This window comes from Leptodactylus fuscus, chromosome 4 (genome assembly GCF_031893055.1).
Source record: "Leptodactylus fuscus isolate aLepFus1 chromosome 4, aLepFus1.hap2, whole genome shotgun sequence".
Classification (NCBI taxonomy): domain Eukaryota; kingdom Metazoa; phylum Chordata; class Amphibia; order Anura; family Leptodactylidae; genus Leptodactylus; species Leptodactylus fuscus.
The window spans coordinates 91,164,901-91,187,993 of NC_134268.1; the positions used below are offsets into that span (position 1 = coordinate 91,164,901).

The 23,093-nt window shown below is 41.7% G+C and overlaps 1 protein-coding gene across 2 annotated transcripts in view; it reads right to left on the reverse strand.

Moving 5' to 3' along the window:
* The window catches only part of SLC35B3 (solute carrier family 35 member B3), a 57,457-nt gene that overhangs the window by 11,157 nt on the left and 23,207 nt on the right, over window positions 1-23,093 (reverse strand). Inside the window, exons 1-5 of one of the 2 annotated variants that reach the window (XM_075270803.1) lie at window positions 16,268-16,394; window positions 11,676-11,929; window positions 9,679-9,800; window positions 5,832-5,986; window positions 283-390 (exon numbers count right to left, since the gene is read on the reverse strand). In XM_075270803.1, the coding sequence (XP_075126904.1) occupies window positions 283-390; window positions 5,832-5,986; window positions 9,679-9,800; window positions 11,676-11,876 (586 nt within the window). In that variant the 5' untranslated portion in view covers window positions 11,877-11,929; window positions 16,268-16,394. Of the gene's footprint in view, window positions 1-282; window positions 391-5,831; window positions 5,987-9,678; window positions 9,801-11,675; window positions 11,930-16,267; window positions 16,395-23,093 lie in introns of those variants that run through there. The other variant, XM_075270802.1, reaches the window with a different exon arrangement.

Below are 23,093 nucleotides of genomic sequence, written 5' to 3' on the forward strand. Positions count from 1 at the left end.
TATACACACATACACGTTTAAATTTATTAATTGGACTAGGGAGTAAAAAATTCTGAACTTGCAAACCTGAATTTTTGGTTTTGACAAAGGTGTGCTTTCTAAAGCAAAGCTTAACAGCAAGTAATCATGATCTATGCATGTAATCCATATGATGAGTCACATACAGAAAGCTTCCACCATACAAATATAAATCTGAACTTATCCTTCCCAGAGCCATTAGGTGATTCACCAGCAGCTGGAGAACTGTAGACGGTACAGCCATTTTATACTGAAACTCCTTACCTGTCACATTGAAGTTTGGTGCAACTGTACTGTCAGCCAGGGTAAACCATATGAGCCCAGCACTCATGCATAAAGCTGCAGTCACATCCACAGCATTATATCGCTTCCCTGTACACGGAGAAAAAAGAAATTAGATTCAAACTTGTTACCTACCAAAATCCTCGCAAGAAAATGCTCTGTTTAGAAGTTATATAAAAGTAATTGTCATAAAAAAACATTATTATAAAACAAGGGTTTATTTACATAGCAATGTCTGAGGAAAAATTTAAAATTCCAATTTTTTTTCCAATCTTGGCAAAGAAGAAAAAAATTAAAAAGATGCTCATTGGAGCAAGTTGACTTAGGGGCTCATTCACATCACATTTTGATCATCCATTTATTGCATCCATTTTAATAGAAGCAAATGACGGTTGAAAATGGACGCCCATTTGTTTACGCAGAGTCAATGTTAGGAACCATTCATATCACATTTTTATATCTGTTTCACTAATCCATTTAACAAATGCAGAAAACGGACATGAACAGATTATAGATGATCAATATTAAAATGTTTTATTGATAAACATGAAATTCTGGTATTTTTTACACTGACTCTGTAAACTGATGGTCATACATTTTCATCTGTAAAATGGATCTGTTAAATATACCGTATAGTCAGAACAGAGTAGGGTTTATCGGTTATGCCGATGGAGGCAGCATTTTGACAGCAAATATAAGTCTAAATGCAACACTTTTTACACCATTAAAATAGGATGAAATCTGCAAAGAAAGCTCCAAATTGAACCCGAGACACAGATGGAAATAATTTAACCCCTTAACACTGTACTATTACGTCACACCGAACGATGTAATGCCGCAAGAACTGTGTCTGTGGCATTGCTTGCAGGTCTTGGCTGTATTTTACAGCTGAGATCTGGGACTAGTCGGAAAATACTCCCCCTGATAAGATTGCGAGATCTGAGGGGTTACCATGATGGCCAGGAGGCCAAACAATGGTCTCCTGACTGCTGCTCCCTATTACATATAGTAAGCCTATATGTGAAGGACTGCAACACATTGTATTGCAGTACATTGCACTGGGGATCAGAGGTCCCAGAAGTCCCATTGTGGGACAGGAAAAAAGAAAAATTTTTTTTTAAAGTATATAAAAAATAAGAACAAAATGAAATGTTCAAAATACCCACCTTATAATTAAAAAAAAACAAAACAAAAAAAAAAACAAAAACCCACAACAACCCCATAATGTAAACAAAATAAGGAACCAAACATGTTAGTTATCCTCATAGGGTCATTCCATATCAAGTGATCCAAATAGGAATATTTTTTTTACCTGACGTCTTTAGATTTTTTTTATTTTTATTTTTTATGTAGAACTTAAGTTAATTACAAATAAAAAGTTTTGAATTTTTTTCTTCATCAGTTAATTTTTTATAGACTTCTAAAGTTTTGAAAAAGTGTGAATTTTGGCCTGGTATGGCTTTACATTTTTTAACATATCTTGGGCTAGAATTAAGATAAATAGGTGGGAGAGGCATCATTTTTCTCAGAGCAGTACCGGCTTTCATTTGATATGTCACAAGATGATGTTTCTTTATATTTTGTTTTGGAGAAATCAAATTCAAAATTTTGATGCGCAATTGTGAAAAAAACGTATGTCTTAAAATTGTGAAAAAATGCATTTGTGTTACTTGTGTTCTTGGTTATATTTGTATAGGTTTTCAACTTGGGACCAAATTGGGATCAATTTTTTTTTAAGCCTTGAATCATCTGATTTTATGTTTGTGTGAGCTTCTTCCTTTTTTCTTTTCAAATTACAACTTGCTGAATTCAACATTTATATGCAACAATAAAAAAAAAAACATAAAAAACAAATACTGTAAGTGCCAGAACAAATACATCTTAGAGCTTGTTCACATCTGCGTTGCCCTCTCCGTTGTGCAGGTTTCCGTTTCCTGCATAAAACAGAGCAGGATACGGAAACCTGCAGGAGTCTCTCTCACCCATTCATTTGAATGGGTGAGAAAGCTGTTCGGCCATGAGCGGCAGTGAGCGTTTTGTGCTCTCCGCCGCGAAACCGGGTTTTATAATCCGGACACAGAGTCGGACATGAAGTACTCTGTGTCCGGATTAAAAAATCCGGTTTCGCGGCGGAGAGCATAAAACGCTCACCGCCGCTCACGGCCGGACCCGGTCTGTGGTTTGCGTCTTCTGGCATGCAGAAGACGGAAAGCACAGAACGGAGACCCTGAACGCAGGTGTGAACCTAGCGTCATCATCAGAACATAGCTTGTTTTGCATTTTCAACCTGAACAAACCGAAAGAAAAAAGCTGCTCATATCCTCAAGTGCGATTTTCTAAATAGTCTCATCCTAATTATATGTTAACAAGAGTACAAGAACCAATATTTCTAACACCTATTTCTACATGTAACAATTGTTTTTTATTATATCACTAAACATGTAATTAATTAAGAAAAATAATCCAGTAGATAAATCCTCATTCTATAAAATATGAACTAATCAAACAATTAATAGGACATTTTTAAACTACTGGCCTTTTATCATCAATTTGTCCTTTCTAGTGAGTGAAATGTAATCTTGTCCATAAGCGCTTACTAGCAATGGCCATTTCCTTTTGTGTCAAAGAGTATGTACGGCCTGTCACAGTGTTAGGCTCCACCTGAGTTAATATCTGATTTTTGTTGACTTGTAAAATGTCTGGTTTTCTTGGATACACAAAGGATGGTGCTGGACCAGAAGGATGCAAAAAAGTCAATTTTATTGTCTTCATTTTCACAATCTTTGGAGAGTACAGTAGCCAGCCACCAGCGCCGATCATATTCACAGGTCACAGAACTAGTTATGTCATCCATTGCCAATCTTGTGCCGCCTTCTACCACTTCATGGACTTCACTGTCATTTTAGACCACAGGCTGAACAGATCTGAATTCAAGATTTTCGGAATGACACTGTAATAGTTATATTTTAAAATATTATCCCATCGCGATCCCAACTTGAATTTTGGTACAGATGTGGCTAAGGGCATAGCAGGCCCATGTGCATTTTTTTGAAATTTTTAAATAAAACGTTTTTTTTCGGAAATGCGTTTTAAAATTTTGCGTTTGCGTTCACATGGGTAAAATATTAACAAAGATACTCTTGTGACATATTTGGTGAAAGCCTGTATAGTTCTGAGTAGAATGGCGTTTATTTTGTTTCTCTATCTTTTTTCTAGCCTAAGTTATGAGGAGAAATGTAAAGGCAGGAAACACCGAAATTCGCACTTTCTGAACTTTGAAAATCAATTAAAAATCAAAAAAAAAATTCTAGAATTTTTTCTTCACATTTTGCATTCTCTGACACACTATTACCAAATGACAAAATCTCAAAAGAATTAAAAATATAGAGGGAAAAATCATTGGTTCACTTGACACGGAATGACCCCATAATTAAAACGAACAGTGAAAAATATACTTGGGTGAAAATAAACTCGGCGAATTGCAAGCATTTATTATATGTGCACTTTAGAAACAGGGGAAAAGGAGTGAAGATTTCATGCAATAAACATTTTTATCATCCAAAAGTCAAATATGTTAAAATTGTGCGTCTTGGCTAGACATTCATTTTACATGCAAAAAACCCCCAAAAAAGCCTTGCAGCGCTGGAGTCCTGGGTTCAAATCCCGCCCAGGACAACATCTGCAAGGAGTTTGTATGTTCTCCCAGTGTTTGCGTGGGTTTTCTCCCACACATTAAAGACATACTGATAGGGAATTTAGACTGGAAACCCTATATGGGACAGTGACTGTCAATGTCTGTAAAGCGCTGCGGAATATGATGGCGCTATATAAGTAAGCATAATAAATAAATAAATAAGCTCAGACGACCTACATGTCAATCACTACAGAATACCAGAGGATATTATTATACCCTATACAAATGGAAGCATAGTCTGTGTGTGCCATATTTCCAGGACTGAACATGGCTGTGTGGAATTGTATTGCTTCCAAACACCAGATCGATATGGTACTCAACTCAAAACTTTATGCCAGGTCAGAACTGAAGTGACCTGGCAATTCGGGGGCTTACTGCATCACAACTTTCTATGCATCGAATTCAGTTTGACACCGCCATAATGAGTTAGGAAATACAGCCATCACAGAGTATTCTTTCTTGACGGAAAATTAACGTGCGCATGCAGTCTTGAAGAGGACCTTTCACGTCCTCTGGGCATATGCGGTGTAATACACCGCTAGAAAGACGACAGTGCGCTGAATTCAGTGCACTATCGGCTTTCCCGTTCAGTACCCCCCCGCTGAAGAGCTATCGGTGTCAATATCGTAGCACTTCAGTGTCAGAAGGACCTTTCTGACAGTCTGTCAGAAACGCCCTTTCCTTACAGTAGCGTCTATTGCGCTGTACTGTGTGAGGGGGCATTTCTTATCGCCCAGCCAGGACGCTGAGCGGTGAGGAACATCCCCCCAGTACGCGTCTATGGACGAGTACTGTCAGGGGTGGGGTTGGGGGGGCGTTCCTCACCGCTCAGCGTCATCGCTGGGCACGGATAGCTCTTCAGTGGGGGGCTCAGAACAGGAAAGCTGATAGTGCGCTGAATTCAACGCACTGTCGGCTTTCTAGCAGTGTATTACACCGCATGTGCCCAGAGGACGTGAAAGGTCCTCTTTAAAGGGAGTCTGTCTGTCAGGAAAATCTGTATCAAACTAATGAGTGTATTTTGTAGGGCGGCTTCTACACTTTCCAAAGATGGCTTTATTACGCTAGGTTCACACCTGCATTTGGGTTTTCAAAGACCAGCGCATGACTATTCAGACCCACACTGATCAGGATAGCAAAGACATTCCACTCTCTTTCGTAAAAGTGGCTAGGCTGACATAAGCGACTACTATTTTAGTCGCAAAACACCATAAAAAACCAAAACAAAAAACTGCACGAAATCCATAATTAAATTTCAGATCTTTATTTACACATTAGTAACAGAATATAGATAAGAAGAAGTAAAATGGTGAAAGGTCACATGACAAGAAAGGTGCTGGGTAGAGATGAGCGAGTAGTATTCTATTGAATACCTCCCCTGTATAGTTATTGGTGTAATCAGTCGAATACCACGCGGTAAACGCAGTAACAATTTGATTCCCCTCCAACCTTCCCTGGCACTTTTTTTTTTTTTTTTACACTAATAACTATGCGGGGGGGAAATTTGATCGAATACTACTCAATCATCTCTAGTGCTGGGGCTGTAGGGTATCCAAGCGACTGCATACTATACTAACCCATACTACGAAACAATAACATAAAAGCTGTGTACACACATGCATGTGATGTAAGTACAAGAATGGAATAAAAGCATAACATATATTAACACGTATAGACCACAACTGCCTGCCGCACTGCACGTTTCTTCTGGGGGTTACAAGTGGTGTTAAATTGTCACTAACAACCAACTTATGACACATTTTTGGCATAAAGGATTTGATAACTCCACCACTGTCTCACTTCTAGAGATTATCTTTACAAGATAGCGACCTCTTACCTTGAATAAATACTCCACCAATCATGACTGGGATTAGTTTACAGCACTTGAAAATAACCTGAGTAGGATAATTCAGATACCCAAGGGAAGTGTTTGAGAGGCCCATGGTGGCCACTGTAAGGAAAGCTATTATCATGTAGGTTTTTGCAGGTATTCTGAAAAAGATAAAATAGGATAGAGGGTAAAAAAAAAATAAAAAAATAAAATCAATTTAATGGGGTGTTTGGATGCCCATTATCGGTTTGTAATAAATTTGGCCCCATGAATACAACCTCAGCACGAGCAACAATACTAAACCACAGATTTCACCATTATTTAACAAAAATTAAATCGTAATAAAAAAAAATTTGTTTTAGTCTTGTCTAAAATAAGTTCCAGAAGTCTTGTGCTTTGTTCAGGTGCAACTTTGTAAAGCTATAGGGGTTATCCACTTTCCAACATCCTTAGGATGTCATCAATAATAGAACTGTGAAGGCCCGACACCCAGCACTCCTGTAGATAAGCCGATTTGAGAAAGCGTGGCACTGGGTAATGTTTACGTCCTGTACCTAAAGCCTAAGGATAAGTTTAGCATATTGGATGACATCTGGATTAACCATGGACAGCACACCACCAGAGTGGGGTATTGTCTGTGAATTGTGACCTCACACTTGCTTCTGCATTTTGGTCTAGGGTTTGTTAGATAATTACCGTATTTTTCGGACTATAAGACGCACTTTTTTCCCCCCAAATTTGGGGGGGAAAGAAGGGTGCGTCTTATAGTCCGAATGTGGCGCCTGGCATCCGCTGTAATAGAGAGGCGGAAGCCGGCAAGTGATAGACGCCATTACAGGTGCCGGGGCCTGCGACATTGCTGCGCTCCTCTGCCCTGCATGAAGCCAGCAGCGGGAGGAGTGATGCTATTCCGCTTCTCCTTCCCCCCGCCGCTGGCTTCATGCAGGGCAGAGGAGCGTAGCGATGTCTCAGGCCCCGGCACCTGTGCCAGCATCTATCCCTCGCTGGCACCCGCCTCTCTAGTACAGCGGATGCCGGGTCAGTATCGGTGGCCCCTTCTCCCCTGGGGCTGGTCCCCACTGGCCCCATACCTGTGAAGTTGCAGGCCGGCTCCTGCGCGGCGATATATGAGGCTCCCAGGCCTGTCACTGCTATATATTAGTATTGCGGCTGGGTCTATGACCAGCCGTAATACTAATAGACAGAATGTCCCATAGACGGCAATACAGTTGTATTGCCGTCTATGGGACTTGCAATCAAGTGACCGCAGGTTCAAGCCCCCCGGGGGGGGGGGGGGGGGAATAAAATAGTTAAAAAAAAAAAAAAAAAAAAAAAAAAAAGCTTTAAAAATATATAATAAAAATATGAAATAAATAAAAGTTCTAAATCACCTCCTGTCCCTAGAATATATATATAAAAGTAGAAAATCATATATCATAAACCACCGTTTTTTTTTTCAATAAAAGGTGATCTAAGAAATAGATATTCCCCAAAATGGTATAACTAAAAAGTACTTCTGGCCCCGCAAAAAAAAAAAACACTCTATGCATCCCCGTACAGCTGCAGGGTCACCTGTCAATGTGGCCTTGCAGCTGTTGCAAAACTACAACTCCCATATATTAAATATTTTAACAGTTTTTGCTTCAAATTTTTTTTCCCCTATTTTCCTCCTCTAAAACCTAGGTGCGTCTTATAGTCCGAAAAATACAGTACATTGAGTGATTTGTCAAGTGTTGTTGCTCATCTGATGTTGTACTTATCTAACTTTAACACCTTATAAGGACCAGCAGTTTTTTTTTTAGTATGTCTCAATATGTAAAGCCATAAAATTCAAAGAGGGTGTGTTTTTATTTTTCCAGACTGTATATTTATCTCAATAACTAAACAACTGCTGCAACACCTCCTCCCCACTGATCATGAGCGAAATAAAAAACAAAAAAAACAAACCCACAACAATGTAAAAACGGATTAAAGAGGACCTTTCACATCCTCATAGATATGTAGCTTTACAGCACATGATCAGCTTTTCCTATATGCGCTACAATGCTGGAAATATCGGTGCCATTAATTTTGACACCATGTCCCTCCACTCTCAGAAAAGCAGGTCTTACAGCTCAGCATCTTTGCACCCCCTCCCCCTTTTCCCCCCTGACAGTATTCTTTCATAGAATGGCACTGTCCGGTGGGACATTCCTCACTGTCCGGCGATGACACTGAGCAGTAAAGCCTGCCTTTCTGACAGTGGGGAGAGATCAGTATTGAAACTGAACGTACCAATATCTCTAGCACTGTTGGCTTTCTAGCAGTATATAATACTGCATATCTATAAAGATGTGAAAAGTCATCTTTAAAGTGAAGGCCACATGTAGAAACACTGCAGAAAAAAAACAAAAAAAAAACAAACAACAACTTGCATTTAACTGCTTTTCTGCTGTTTTTCATGTTTGCCTCTTCCATATAAGACTACGGGTGGAAAAAAAATAAAGCAACCTTTTTGCAGGTAAAATTAATATGCTGTGTTTTTGAAAACACGGGTTTTGCACACTTTATTTCCTACAATATGAGGAAGAGATGTAAATCTGTAGCATTTTCTGGAACAGTCAAACACACTGTGTTTAAAAATTATATGCTAAACTATTTATAAATTCTGTAGGATTTATTACTTAAAGAGGACCCTTTACTACCTCCACATATTAAAATTAATTAGTAACTGTTTCTCTACAGAGTCTGGCACAGTTGCATTTTTTTTCTCTAGCGCCACCGTTCCTGAGCAATCAATGCTGTTATTTTTGGTGCCTGACATAGTATTTAGGCTCTGTCCTGTCAGGAGGGCGGTGTTGGGCAGGAGCAGACAAGAGGTGTGATCCTGAGCTCTGACACAGGCTGCCTCGAATTGAAGCTCTGAATTACACCACCCTGTCTGGCACTGCCTTATGACATTACAGAGCTTTATTAGCACATCAGACACCAAAAATAACAGTATTTATCGTTCAGGAACAGTGAGTGCTAGAGAAAATTCCAACTGTGCTGTGCTGGAATTAGTGGAGCTACACCTATTAACAAATACTAAGAACTAGAATTGTTGGAGTTGGTGAAAGGTCCTCTTTAATTAAGTACTACCTGCAGCTGATATGCCTCTCTAAGCCTGGTATAAATGCAATGACATGAACATGGTTTGGCATTTATTTCCATGGGGCATGGCCTCATATTTTGAACACAAAGTTCTCTCTCACTCCGTACAGTATGAGACTTCACAAATCACAACCCTCTTCACTCCCTCCTATCTCTACTGCTCCATGGCTCTCCAACTCTTAACATGGGATCTTGTTTCACATGCTGGACAGCAGATTCAGCTTCGACACTGCAGTGAGTAACAGAACAGCAGCCAACAGTCTTATTAGCAGATAGTCTATGATTACAGTGCTTCCTTACAACGGATAAAAGAAGGGAATGCATGCAGTTATAAAAAGAGAGGGTGCCGTCACATGCTGCAGAAATGTATGTGACTGAAAATCAGTTCCATTAATGTGAACTGGATTTCTGTACATTTGGGCAACGGATGTTTAAAGCAATGTATAGGTAACCTTAATGAAAAGCAGTTAATATTTTCATTTGTTGCATATCCCCACTTTAGTATTCACCAGTCTGTAGTTTTGCACAAAATCAGTACACAACATTATGTGCGCTGCGTGTATATGCATATATATTTATGCGCAAGAAGATCTGTGTTTATGCATGTCTGTGTGAACGCATTTACATTTTTTTCAAATCCAACTGTAGTTTCAACTATTACACTGCGAAGTCTACAAGTGGTGTAAAAAGCATACTAGACTCTCAATATGTTTATCCTTACCTTCTGCGCTTGTCTTGTGTTAGCTGAAGTTCTACTAATCCAAACATAGAGTAAAATCCAAATTGCACTAATGTTAAGTACCACCCAAATGGTCTAAAACCTTCAACAGAGAATATCAGCTCCTGTAAAAGAACCATCATTCAGTTTTCTAAGTTTGAATAAAGCAGAAAACAGACATTATGAAGAAAATCGCACATAAGTAATAAATCAAAAGAATACTATAGTATTTGTATGAACTAAAATGATATTAAAAGATTTTACACATGAAAAAAACATTTGCAAACCTGAAGCTGGTGTCACATGGCTCAGGTCAGGAAACTTAGTCTGTGTATCAGCCACATTTAGTGGCCCAAACCTGGCCCAGTTTTCACAGATCCCTCATAGATTTGTCTCTATTGAGGGATCTATAAACATATGACGACCTATTTTTCTCCATAATGCTGCACCTCCCTACATTTCTTCCCTTATCTCTGTCTATCGCCCCACCCGTGCTCTCCATTCACTCAATGACCTAAGACTTACATCCTCTATTATCAGAACCTCCCATGCTCGCATACAAGACTTCTTCCGAGTTGCACCACTTCTCTTGAATGCTCTATCCCGGACAATCAGATTGATTCTCAATTTCTAAAGCTTCATCGCAAACTAAGGACATCTTTTCAGACAGGCCTATCACAATTCCAAATCTAAACCCTTCCGTAGTTAGAATCCCTAACTCTAACCCTCCATGGTTCACGCTCCTGCATTACCCCACAAGATATGATGCAGTTACAGATTAACTTAATATATTAAAGGACACAACCAGTGGTGGCTCATACAGTTTTATGTTTGTGTAATGACAGTAACCTCTATTACAAAATTGTCTGATCACTGTATAAGCAGTGCTACCTCCAATGCCGCCTTTGCTACCTCTTATGTCACCCTCTACATAATACATTGTAAGCTCTTGCGAGCAGGGCCCTCAGTCCCATTGTGTGAAGTGACTTTCTCTGTAATGTATCTTTTTTGTCCGTACTTGAACCCTACAAATTGTACAGTGCTGCGGAATACGTTGGAGCTATATAAATAACGCTGCGTTCACACCAGCATTCAGCACTCCGTTCTCAGGTTTCCGTCTTCTGCATGCAGAAGATGGAAACCTGTGATGCCGAGTCCGGCCGTGAGCTTTTTATGCTCTCTGCAGCAAAACCGTTTTTTTTTTTTTTTTTTTCCTAAACGGACACAGAGTACTGCATGTCCAACTCTGTGTCCGGTTTAAAAAAAAACAAAACAAAAAAAAAAAAACGGTTTCGCCGCGGAAAGCATAAAACGCTCACCGGCGCTCACGGCCGGACACTTTTCAATCCCATTCAAATGAACGGGTTTGAAAGATGCCGGCAGATTTCTGTCTCCTGCCCAGTTTTGGGCAGGAAACGGAAACCTGCAGAACGGACTCCTGGGCGCAGATGTGAACGAGCCCTAAAATGTATTATTTTTTGCCACTCAGTTAAATAGAAATTTGATGCCAAAGAACACTTTTATTATGGAATTCAGTGGAGGTCCGAGATGTTTCACATGTATCCAACATCAGAAGATCTTTTAGACTGTTTTTTTTTTTTTTCAATGTAAATGCTGCCGAAATTCAATGACAGTTATATAGATAGTGTTCTACAAGGGCCCTGACTAATAACTAGAGATGAGCGAGTACTGTTCAGATCAGCCGATCCGAACAGCACGCTCCATAGAAATGAATGGATGCACCTGGTACTTCCGCTTGGACGTAGCCGGCGCGCTTAACCCCCCCGCGTGCCGGCTACTTCCATTCATTTCTAAGTGAGCGTGCTGTTCGGATCGGCTGATCTGAACAGTACTCGCTCATCTCTACTAATAACCCCAATTCACTAAAATCTTCTTCTTTATGATTATATGGATAAAGAAATAGTTTGATAATTTCCATGACAACAATAGACTCCTGAATTTAAAAACCACATCTAAAAGTTACTTTGACAAAATATTACCTGCAGATATCCATATATTAAATAAAAAACAAAAACTCCAGTTACGCAAATAAAAAACTGCACAGGCTTCTGGAACTGGCTGAGATTGATGCCGAGCACCCGGATGTCATCAACAGACTTGATGTGAGGTGACATGGCGTCAGTCTTTGAAGGAATACTGATGGATATATGCTTCCTTGAGTTGCTGAACTTCAGATCCATGTTAATCGGTTCGGTGACAGGATCATCCGACAGCTTCTCTTCACCATCTGTCACTATAACAAAACAATGTAAATTCCATTTAAAAAGAAAAACTGTAATAACTGCTGTTTGCAGGTTTGCACAGCATAGCATTATATCCCAAAGAACCTGTAAACTAAGGACATTGTGGGCAAGTGCGTTCTTCCTGTCTTTACTCTCTCTTATGGAACTGAGAAACTGCTACTTACAGATACAAATATCCTAACTACAAAAAGGCCATTAAGTGATAAAGGGTTTACCTTACAAATATTAAATCTAAGGGGGCATTCACACGGAGTAACGCCGGGCGTGTATCACAGCCGTACAAGCCGGCTGTTACGAGCGCTCCCATTGAAGTGAATGGGAAGTGTTCGTCAGTCTGCCGTAACGCCGGCGTGTACGGCTGTGATACACGCCCTGTGTTACTCCGTGTGAATGCCCCCTAAAAGGTGTTTTCAATGCAAAAGGTCATTTTTAATGCAGATATCAATCATAGTGCAAATATTATTACAAGTGCACTTAAACATGGCACAAGACAGGTAAGCTAGGAAAGTACACCAGGTAAACTTACACCCAATACAACAAGCTTCTACACATGGTATCATAGAGCTGCATAATGACTTGTTGTCTTATGCTTGGTTCACACATCAGTATGCCATCCGTCCGTTTGAATTCAGTTTGACATTTTAAAAGGGACTGATGCACATACTGATTGTATACTGACACCAAACCCTGTGTGTCCCCTAGAGGACAGATAAGGAGATTAAAACTAGCACTTTTAAGGTCATTTCCCCAGTACCCTCACTCACCTTCTCCTCATCTGAGGTCCACACATTAGATAATTCCACCCAAACTCCATATGTGTTGTCGTGATTGACCGTCCACCTGGCTCACCCTACCAATTTCTGGACCACATTACTTCCCTTCTTTCTATCCCGCGTAATTCTAATCATCATCATGGGTTATTGATACCTCTTCCCCAACACATAGAGGCAATTGATTTAGCTCTTTGTAGCTTCTAAAGTTACTAACTCTCGTCTGCCCCTCTTTGATCATAACCTTTTGTCTATCACAATCAGTACATTCTCTCTTCCATAGGACACACCTACCAATCATACATTTAAGTGCTATTAACACCCAGCATCTCTCATACAGTGCTCACTGTCCCCCATCTCTTCACCAGTCACAATAATGAAACCCTTAAAAGTGCACTGGATGAGGCAGCTCCCCCGTACACTTAAAAATTTCAACCCAGGAGGCAGCAACCCTGGCATAAGACATAAACGCGTTTTCTTCAGTGGTTGTTCTAGGTGTGCTGAACATCTATGGAGAAAAATCACACACACCTGTAGATTTTCTTCACTTTAAGTTTATGTTCAAAACCTTGCCAAACAGGCCTATTTCACCACTCTCATCTCTTCTGTAACCCTAAAATACAAACTTTTTACTCCTTACTTAGTCCCAAAGTGAAGGCGCCATTCACAGAGGACCTGGCCACTTATTACCACGTCAAAACTGATAAGATCCCCATGTGGCATTGATCCCCTCACCTATCACACTTCATCCTGTTCATTCTCATCTTTTAAACCAGTCACAGAAGTCTCTCAGCTCCTCTCTTCTTCTCGCCCAGCTATCTACAGTAGTTACCCTTTTCCTTCACATCTTCTCCAGTCTCTGTCGACTGCTGTCGCTACGTACTTTTAACCTCTCTCTCTTCTGGAATCTTTCTTTCCTCTTTTTCTGGAGACTGTGAGCCCCACATGGAGTTCACAGTGTACAATGTAAAATGTTTTTTTTCCCTATCAGTATGTCTTTGGAATACGGGATGGAAATCCATGCAAACACAGGGAGAACATACAAACTCCATGCAGATGGGTTTTTTTGCCCTTGGCGGGATTTGAACACCAGGACTCCAGCGCTGCAGTGCTAACCACTGAGCCACCGTGTAGCCCCTTCTTTCCTCTTTTTCGAACATGCTGTCATAACCCTGCTACCGAAGAAATCCTTCCTTGACCCGTCTTGTACTACTATCAACACATCTCTAATCTCCCCTTTCATCACCAAAATCTTAGAACACTTGGTCTATTCTCGTTTGGTCCACCATCTTTCCGCTCTCTTCTTCACAATTTACAATTTAGTTTCCACACTATGCACATCCAAACCCTCAACACCTCCTGCCGCCTCCAACTCAAGAACATCCATCGAATCAGCTCATTCCTCACCCCTGAAGCTACAAAGATGTTAGTAACACCCTTCTCCATGGCCTCCAAGCGAATACTCTTGCCCCCCTCCGGTGCTGCTCATTTAATACACCTCTTCCCTCATTGGCCTCTCCCCTCTGCCAATCCCTTCACTGGCTACAGTTGCCCAGAGAATACAGTTCAAATTACGAATGCTGACATTCAAAGCCATCCATATCCGGTCCCCACCATATATCTGACCTAATTTCTACCTGCCCACATCCAACCTCGGATCCTCCAAAGACTCTGCTCTTATCTGCTCCTCACACAACTGTCTCCAAGCTTTCTGCCGTGCATCTCCCATATTCTGGAACTCATTACCAAGACACATAAGGGTGACCCACACAATCACAAGATTCAAGAAGGCCCTGAAGACACCTATTCAGAAAGGCCTACAACCTCCAATAACACTACTGCCACCACATCACCATCTGAACAGTCTACCCCCTCACCTTCTGTGTCTATACCTCTTCCCTCGTAGATTGGAAGCCCTTGTGGGCAGGGCCCTCTATCCCACTAGGTCACTGTTAGTATTATATCTGTTTGTATATTTTGTGTACCGTTTGTAAACCCTCAAATGTAAAGCACCATGGATTTAATGGGGCTATATAAATAAGCTATAAGGGCTAGTTCACACGTAGGCAAAGGGGCGGATTTCGACAGCGGATTTTGCTTCAAAATCCGCCCCTTTACAATGGTGGTCTATGTAGACCACCGGGCTTTTTTTTTCCGCTAGCGGAGAAAAGAAACGACATGCCCTTTCTTCAGGCGGAAGCCGCGTGGCTTCCGCCCCCGGCAGCTCCCTCCTATGTCGGCTCATTCATTTGAGCCGACAGCGGAGGGGAAAGCCGCGACCGCGATGGTCGCGGCAGGCGGGTTTTACCGAGAGACGCGGCTCACCGTGTCTCTCTCAGTGTCAAAACCCGCACGGGCAGTTCACGTGTGAGCTGACCCTAACAATTCTGAAACAGCCCTTACTAAAATATCCAAAGAGCTCCTAACAGCTAAATCTAATGGAGACTATTCTTTTCTTATTTTTCTGGATATCTCAACAGCATTTAACACTGTTGACCACCAACTCCTGCTCACTATGCTCCGCTCTGTCAGCCTCATGGACACCGGGAGGAGAAATACAGGAAGTCAGTTCAATAGCCAAGCAATGAAACAAAGTATACAGTACATGGATGAGATATAATACCGTATAGAGGAGGTATGTGTCTGATTAAACAATGTATACAGTACATGGATGAGATATAATACCGTATAGAGGAGGTATGTGTCTGATTAAACAATACTACTAAACAATGTATACAGTACATGGATGAGATATAATACCGTATAGAGGAGGTATGTGTCTGATTAAACAATGTATACAGTACATGGATGAGATATAATACCGTATAGAGGAGGTATGTGTCTGATTAAACAATGTATACAGTACATGGATGAGATATAATACCGTATAGGAGGTATGTGTCTGATTAAACAATGTATACAGTACATGGATGAGATATAATACCGTATAGAGGAGGTATGTGTCTGATTAAACAATGTATACAGTACATGGATGAGATATAATACCGTATAGAGGAGGTATGTGTCTGATTAAACAATGTATACAGTACATGGATGAGATATAATACCGTATAGAGGAGGTATGTGTCTGATTAAACAATACTACTAAACAATGTATACAGTACATGGATGAGATATAATACCGTATAGAGGAGGTATGTGTCTGATTAAACAATACTACTAAACAATGTATACAGTACATGGATGAGATATAATACCGTATAGAGGAGGTATGTGTCTGATTAAACAATACTACTAAACAATGTATACAGTACATGGATGAGATATAATACAGGAGAAACAAATAACACTACACAAAGTACAATGTATATAGATGAAATACAATGCTGTATAGTGGTAGTGTGTACTATACAAATAGCAAACAATATGGAAACAGACTGTAACTAGCCATGAATGCCATGTTAATGGTAAAAGGCTGCAGTTGTAGGTAAGGCTGGTGGAGCTATGAGGCCACGCTCACACTATATAAACCTATTGGTGCTGCTGACATGATTATATACAATAGATATTGACCTTGTGTGTAATAAATACAATTACCTGTGTAGCTGGTTACATGGTGATAAGGAAGACCGGATGTGTATGAAGAAACACATCCCGGCGTCCTAGGTGAGGCACTGAGCCTGCGCTCTCAGCATCCACTCACCAGCAGTGCATTGCACAGCCGGGTCACATGGTAAGTGGGCGGGGTAGAGTGTTACGTGTTACTTCTGCATAGAGCTTGAGAGGGGCGGGGAGTGAGGGCCTGACTGCCGGAGTCATTCTAACTGAGTGTGTCAGCCTGACTAGGGGCGGGGCGAATGAGTGTCAAAGCTGCCCTGATGACGTGGAGCCCTCAGTGCTCTGGATTAACTGTTTATGAACCAAACACAGGTAGCACATCATGAGAAAAAATGCATAATATTGTGTACACGTACAATGAGCCGTGCCTGCTGTATGCTCTAGAGGTAAAGCTGACACTGACAGGCTAGGTATGGCATAAAGGACACGTGAAGAGATATATCACAGTATAGAGTCCCAGGGAGATAGAAAAATCAAATCAAATATAACTTTTATTAAAGGGATCTTATCTTTTAAACACCATTTTTTTCTCCCTAACATGTCAATTCAAAAAAGAGCAAATGGAGTAACCACAAATAGATAAAACATAACCTAAAACCAAACTATAAGGGTCAGTTCACACGTGGGCAAAGGGGCGGATTTTGACAGCGGATTTCGCTTCAAAATCCGCCCCTTTACAATGGTGGTCTATGTAGACCGCCGGGCTTTTTCTTTCTGCTAGCGCTGCCGCGGGCTGCCGCTAGCGGAGAAGAGAAACGACCTGCCCTATCTTCAGGCGGAAGCTGAGCCCGCGCGGCTTCCGCCCCCGGCAGCTCCCTCCTATGTCGGCTCATTCATTTGAGCCGACAGCGGAGGGGAAAGCCACGGCCGCGATGGTTGCGGCAGGCGGGTTTTGACAAGAGAGAGACGCAGCTCGCCGCGTCTCTCTCAGTGTCAAAACCCGCGCGGGCAGTTCACGTGTGAAAATATGTCTTATATTCTAGGTTCTTCAAAGTAGCCACCTTTTGCTTTGATTACTGCTTTGCGCACTCTTGGCATTCTCTTGATGAGCTTCAAGAGGTAGTCACCGGAAATGGTTTTCACTTCACAGGTGTGCCCTGTCAGGTTTAATAAGTGGGATTTCTTGCCTTATAAATGGGGTTGGGACCATCAGTTGTGTTGTGCAGAGGTCAGGTGGATACACAGCTGATAGTCCTACTGAATAGACTGTTAGAATTTGTATGATGGCAAGAAAAAAGCAGCTAAATAAAGAAAAACAAATGGCCATCATTACTTTAAGAAATGAAGGTCAGTCAGTCCGAAAAATTGGGAAAACTTTGAAAGTGTCCCCAAGTGCAGTTGAAAAATCCATCAAGTGCTACAAAGAAACTGGCTCACATGAGGATCACCCCAGGAAAGGAAGACCAAGAGTCACCTCTGCTGCGGAGGATAAGTTCATCCGAGTCACCAGTCTCAGAAATCGCAGGTTAACAGCAGCTCAGATTAGAGACCAGGTCAATGCCACACAGAGTTCTAGCAGCAGACACATCTCTACTAGAGATGAGCGAGTAGTATTCGATCGAGTAGGTATTCGATCGAATACTACAGTATTCAAAATACTCGTACTCGATCGAATACTACTAGCTGTTCGAAGTTAAGATTCGATGCAGAACCAGCATTAATTGGCAGAATGCTATACATTTCCAATCAACGCTGGTTCTTCTCTTACCTTTAGAAGTCTTCTCCCTGCGCAGCGTTCCCGCGTCCTCTTCCGGCTCTGAATTCACTCTGCTTAGGCATCGGGCCTGGGCAGAGCTGACTGCGCATGCCCGCGCTACAAGAAAATGTCCGCTTACACTGTAGGCGGCCATTTTCTTGTAGTGCGGGCATGCGCAGTCGGCTCTGCCTAGGCCCGATGCCTAGCAGAGTGAATTCAAGGCCGGAAGAGGATGTGGGGACGCTGCACAGGGAGAAGAATCCAGCCCGACCCTCACTCATGGACTTGGTAAGTAGAATTTGATTGAATGTTGTGTATCCCTGAAACGAGCATTTCCCCCCATAGACTATAATGGGGTTCGAAACCCGTTCGAACAGTCGAACAGTGTGCGGCTGTTCGAATTGGATTTCGAACCTCGAACATTTTAGTGTTGGCTCATCTCTAATCTCTACAACAACTGTTAAGAGGAGACTTGGTGCAGCAGGCCTTCATGGTAAAATAGCTGCTAGAAAACCACTGCTAAGGACAGGCAACAAGCAGAAGAGACTTGTTTGGGCTAAAGAACACAAGGAATGGACATTAGACCAGTGGAAATCTGTGCTTTGGTCTGATGAGTCCAAATTTGAGATCTTTGGTTCCAACGACCGTGTCTTTGTGCGATGCAGAAAAGCTGAACGGATGGACTCTACATGCCTGGTTCCCACCGTGAAGCATGAAGGAGGACATGTGATGTTTCCTAATTAGAACGTTCAGTTACATCTCTGTCTATGATAGATATACTGAATAGCACTATATCCATCACCCATACAATGATTACTAGGGCAATTCAAAGTAACAGGGTTCTGGTCAATCTCTGCAAGATGTGTAGTATAAGTGTAGGCTGGTCAGCTGGTCTGATGCCTGTTACTGACTGTCCCTACACACCTACACTGTCTAACACACTGCTGGGCTTGAATCACCCCCCCCCCCCCCTCTCCCGTTACTGTCATAGCCCTCCTATTGCTAGGACGATATAGTAAAAGACGACTTAGGCTTTATGCGTTTCTCCTAGTCTTGCAGGATCCTCAGGGGCAGTATAATAAATTAGTATAGTAAGATAGATTGGGTAATAATTGCAGTGAAAACCGCAGTTTCCGAGGCTCTAGTGGTGAGCCCGGCTCCCTAGACTGTCTGTGAATTTTTACACATGTAAAGAAATAACTAAATTCAGGCCCAGTATAGACTTCCATAAAACACATACAGAGCAAAATAAGAGAACCATGGGCCCCAGACTATTCCGAAAGCTTGCCTCCCTTCCCCCCCCATCCACAGCAAAAATCCTTTTGACAGAATAATGTCCCATAGCGGCCCTCCACACAGTATAATCTCCCATAGTGGCCCCTCCACACAGGATAATCTCCTATAGTGGCTCCTCCACACAGTATAATAACCCATACTGGCCCTTCCACACAGTATAATAACCCACGTGAACCCAGAGTATGATAATGCCAGTTCCAGGTTTGTGTTTGGTCCGAATAAAACTGCCTGACGTGTTTCACCCAACACATACTACCAGTAGACTCCTCCACCCAACCACAGAAATCAACTGTGTTGGTGGCTACCGATTCAGTTGATTACAAGGTCAGATTAATAGGGCAAATCTGCAGCTACCACTGGGCTCCCTTACAGCTTCAGGCTCCGGCTATCACACATTTCACACATATTATAACCCGCCCCTGAACATATATCTTTATATAACCCTTTCCTGCTGCAGCCATTTGTCGATTATATTATTTTACTTCCCTCATTCCAAAAGCTATAACCTGTTATATTTTTCTGTTCGCAGAGCCATATGATGGCTTCATTGTTATGGGACAAATGGTACCATTTAATATTCCATACAATGTAGTGGGAAACAAAAAAAAATCACAATGCGGTGGACTTAGAGAAAAACTGTTTTTGTGCAAATTTCTTACAGGCTTAATTTTCACGACATTCATCGCGCAGCCAAAATGACATATCAACTGTAATCTATGGGTCACTACGATTACAGAAATACCAAAGGCATATAGTTTTTTTTTTTTTTTTTTACGTTTTATCCCTTTAAAAAAAAAAAAAAAAACTTTCAAAGAGAAAAAAAATGGCGGAGTAGTCATATTCTGAGATATGCATAAGGTGTATTTTTTATGAGGTCATGCATACTTTTTAATTATACCATTTTAGAGAATATCTATTGTTTTGATTTCTTTTTATTACATTTTTTTTTTGGGTGAAATACGGTAGTTAAAAATGATTGTAGACCAGGTGTCTTTGTACATAGGGATACATAATATATGTACAGTTTACTTTATTTAATTTTAAAAAAATTATATTATATATTTTTTCTCTTTTATTTTTAGATCCCCCATGGAGTTTTCAACCCAAGGGTGACTGATTACTATGCAATGCAATGCCTAGCACAACCTGTAATAGAATCTATCTAGTGATATAGGGCAATGCCTGGCCCAGGGACATGAGAAAGTGATGAAGCTGGAGAGATCTTCAAAATTCCAGAGGGCAGGGTTCAGTATGGGCATGGAGAAATTTGAGTGGTGGCCAAGAGTCTTGTGCCAAGAAATACAAGACCCTAAAGTGATCCGCACAAAACCGGCACAGAAACATTTAGTGTATCCTGTATGGCAGAAAGGCCAGATTCCAAAGGACCGGAAGCAATGGAGAAAGTGTGGGTGACAAATACATCCTGGGGAGAGTATTTAGGGGCAGGACCATGAGTGGGGTAGAAGAGGAAGGTTCCTTCAGGGGTAACCAGAGCTTAGTTTTCAAGTGAATATGTCAGTCCAACCTGGTAAATTGTGCGTCAAGATAAAAGTACACATCAATTAGTCCCACTCCAACATGATGTTTAGGTCGGAATAGCACATGATGAGCGATCCGGACTGGTTTGTTTTGCCTGATGAATTTAGAAAATAGCAAGGTGAGTCGTTAGAAAAACGACTGGAAGACAGAGATCAGCAAGGCCTGGCTGAGGAAGAGTAAACTAGAGAAAAAATTCATTTTCACCATGAGACCAACACACCATCTGAGACAGTAAGGGTGGATAAATAACCTGAAGGATGTTATCAAAGCAGCCAAGTCGGCAGGGAGCTTGACATTGAGTGCCTGTGATTTCTGCAGGTTTGTTTTGCAGTTCGATAGAGATGAGTAACAAGAGAGTTCAGAGAGTAGGACTGACTGTGTAGTGCACAGGGCTGTGTTGAAGAGCAGAAAGCCATCAACGTAAATGGCTACCTTATGTTCTTTCTGGTTGGTTGTGCACAGGGAGGAGGGTAATTGAGAATCTGCAATGGGTAACATAGGAGGGTGTGGTGTGCAAAATATAATAAGGAAAGGTGTGGGACCCTAAGATAGAAAAGGGGTGCTACCATCCACGGTGGGTGGGGCTGGATGGAATGGACCAAATAGATTGTGAGGAGGGGAGTTTGTAAGTGAGGGATATGAAGTGAGATGGAATGGAAAGGGGGAGGAGGAAGGAACAGAGAAGGGTCAATGGCAATGTAGGCAAGGAAGGGTAGGGAGAAGAGTCACATCTGGGCATAGAGGAAACACAGTACTAGGACCAACACGGTCTAGTCAAGATAGTCTAATGCAGGTAGAGAGTTCAAGCCAATAGCCAGCATCTCAGATCCTGTAAAAGGGCGAGTGGTGGGAACATTCTTGGATGTGTGTTCTTGGGATGCTCATTGCTGACTGGAGGCAGGGTCAGATGATATCCTAGGTGAGAGACCAGGGAACGTCCACTCTGGCCACGCATCTTACACTGCAAAGCCGCCTGTCTGGGAACACAATTTTCACAACATGGGCCTCCTGTCAATTTTTTGAAGGTGTCTATTTTAGATGCAATATAGAACATATGCCTAATGAAAGGTAAAACCCGAAACGTTCTATTGAACTATTAAACAATTGTGAATGTACACAAGCAGTGTTAAGCAAGTGGCTCAATAAATCCTATGAAGCATAACAACTTTGGAGTGCTGCCCTATATTTTGATTTCTTGGCTATACATGAACAGGAAGTGGTCAGCCCCACACAGAACCTGCACCCAATGTTAAAAAATTCAATACAGGAGTGCTGCCATGTTCTGGAAAGGTATTGAAGCAGTCTCGGGTAGAGAATGGAGGTGTTGCCAGGAATAGTCTCGAATAGAGAACGGAGGTGTTGCCAGGAATTTAAAGGCCTCTGGAAGATCTTTAAGGTAGCATGCCAGGAAGTGTCTTAATGTTTCATTAAAATAAGTTGGGAAGGATGACCCCAACAATATGAGACTCCAGCTTCATGAGTTGCTTTCAGAAGGAAGTGACTTTGAACTGGTGGTGCAGCGTAAGGGTAGATCTGGGGACCAATGAGAGTGTGGCACTAACATATGTCACAGGACCGGATTCCTAAACTGCGCATGATAGTCTCTTTTTGTTAAAAGAAATGTACTCTTCAACGTATGTCCTAGGGCCTGTGTGTGTTATGTGGACCTATCCAATCCTATCTTATTCAGTACAATGGGAGCTTCAGCTGCAAAGCCCAGACGGTTGTTGTAGATGACAGACACGGCTTGCTTGCAGTCAGAAGGCATGGATTTAGGTATGCCTCGTAGTTTAACATTTTTCTGATGACAATAATTTTCAAGGCTGTCTAAGAGAAGGGAGAAGTTGCAGAGGATTGCGGAGGGTGTGGAGTCTCACGTCAAGTCAGCCATTCTAGAGTCAGAATTGTCAGCCCTTTGCTGAAGTTGCTGTACTGTCTGGGAGATCTCACTGATGAAGCTGTTGATGGCTTCTACCTCCCTATCATGGGTTTATTCCAAGCGAGATACATGTGCCTCAGTGTCTGCACAGGTAGGGAGGGCCTTCAGTATGTTCCTGAGCTCTGCCAGCATGGATGATGGAGCAGGTAGGTGGAGGACTGGCTTGTCTTGTGTAGCCGCCACACAGTGAGCTCTGCTTGTTCCTAATACTGGTGAATTACTACAGGCACATTATCAAGGACTTTGCAAAAACCACAGCTATGCTATACAATGCGCTGATTGGCACAATTCCCAGGGATACTAAGAAGAGTACTTTGGCCTGTACGAAGAAAGTG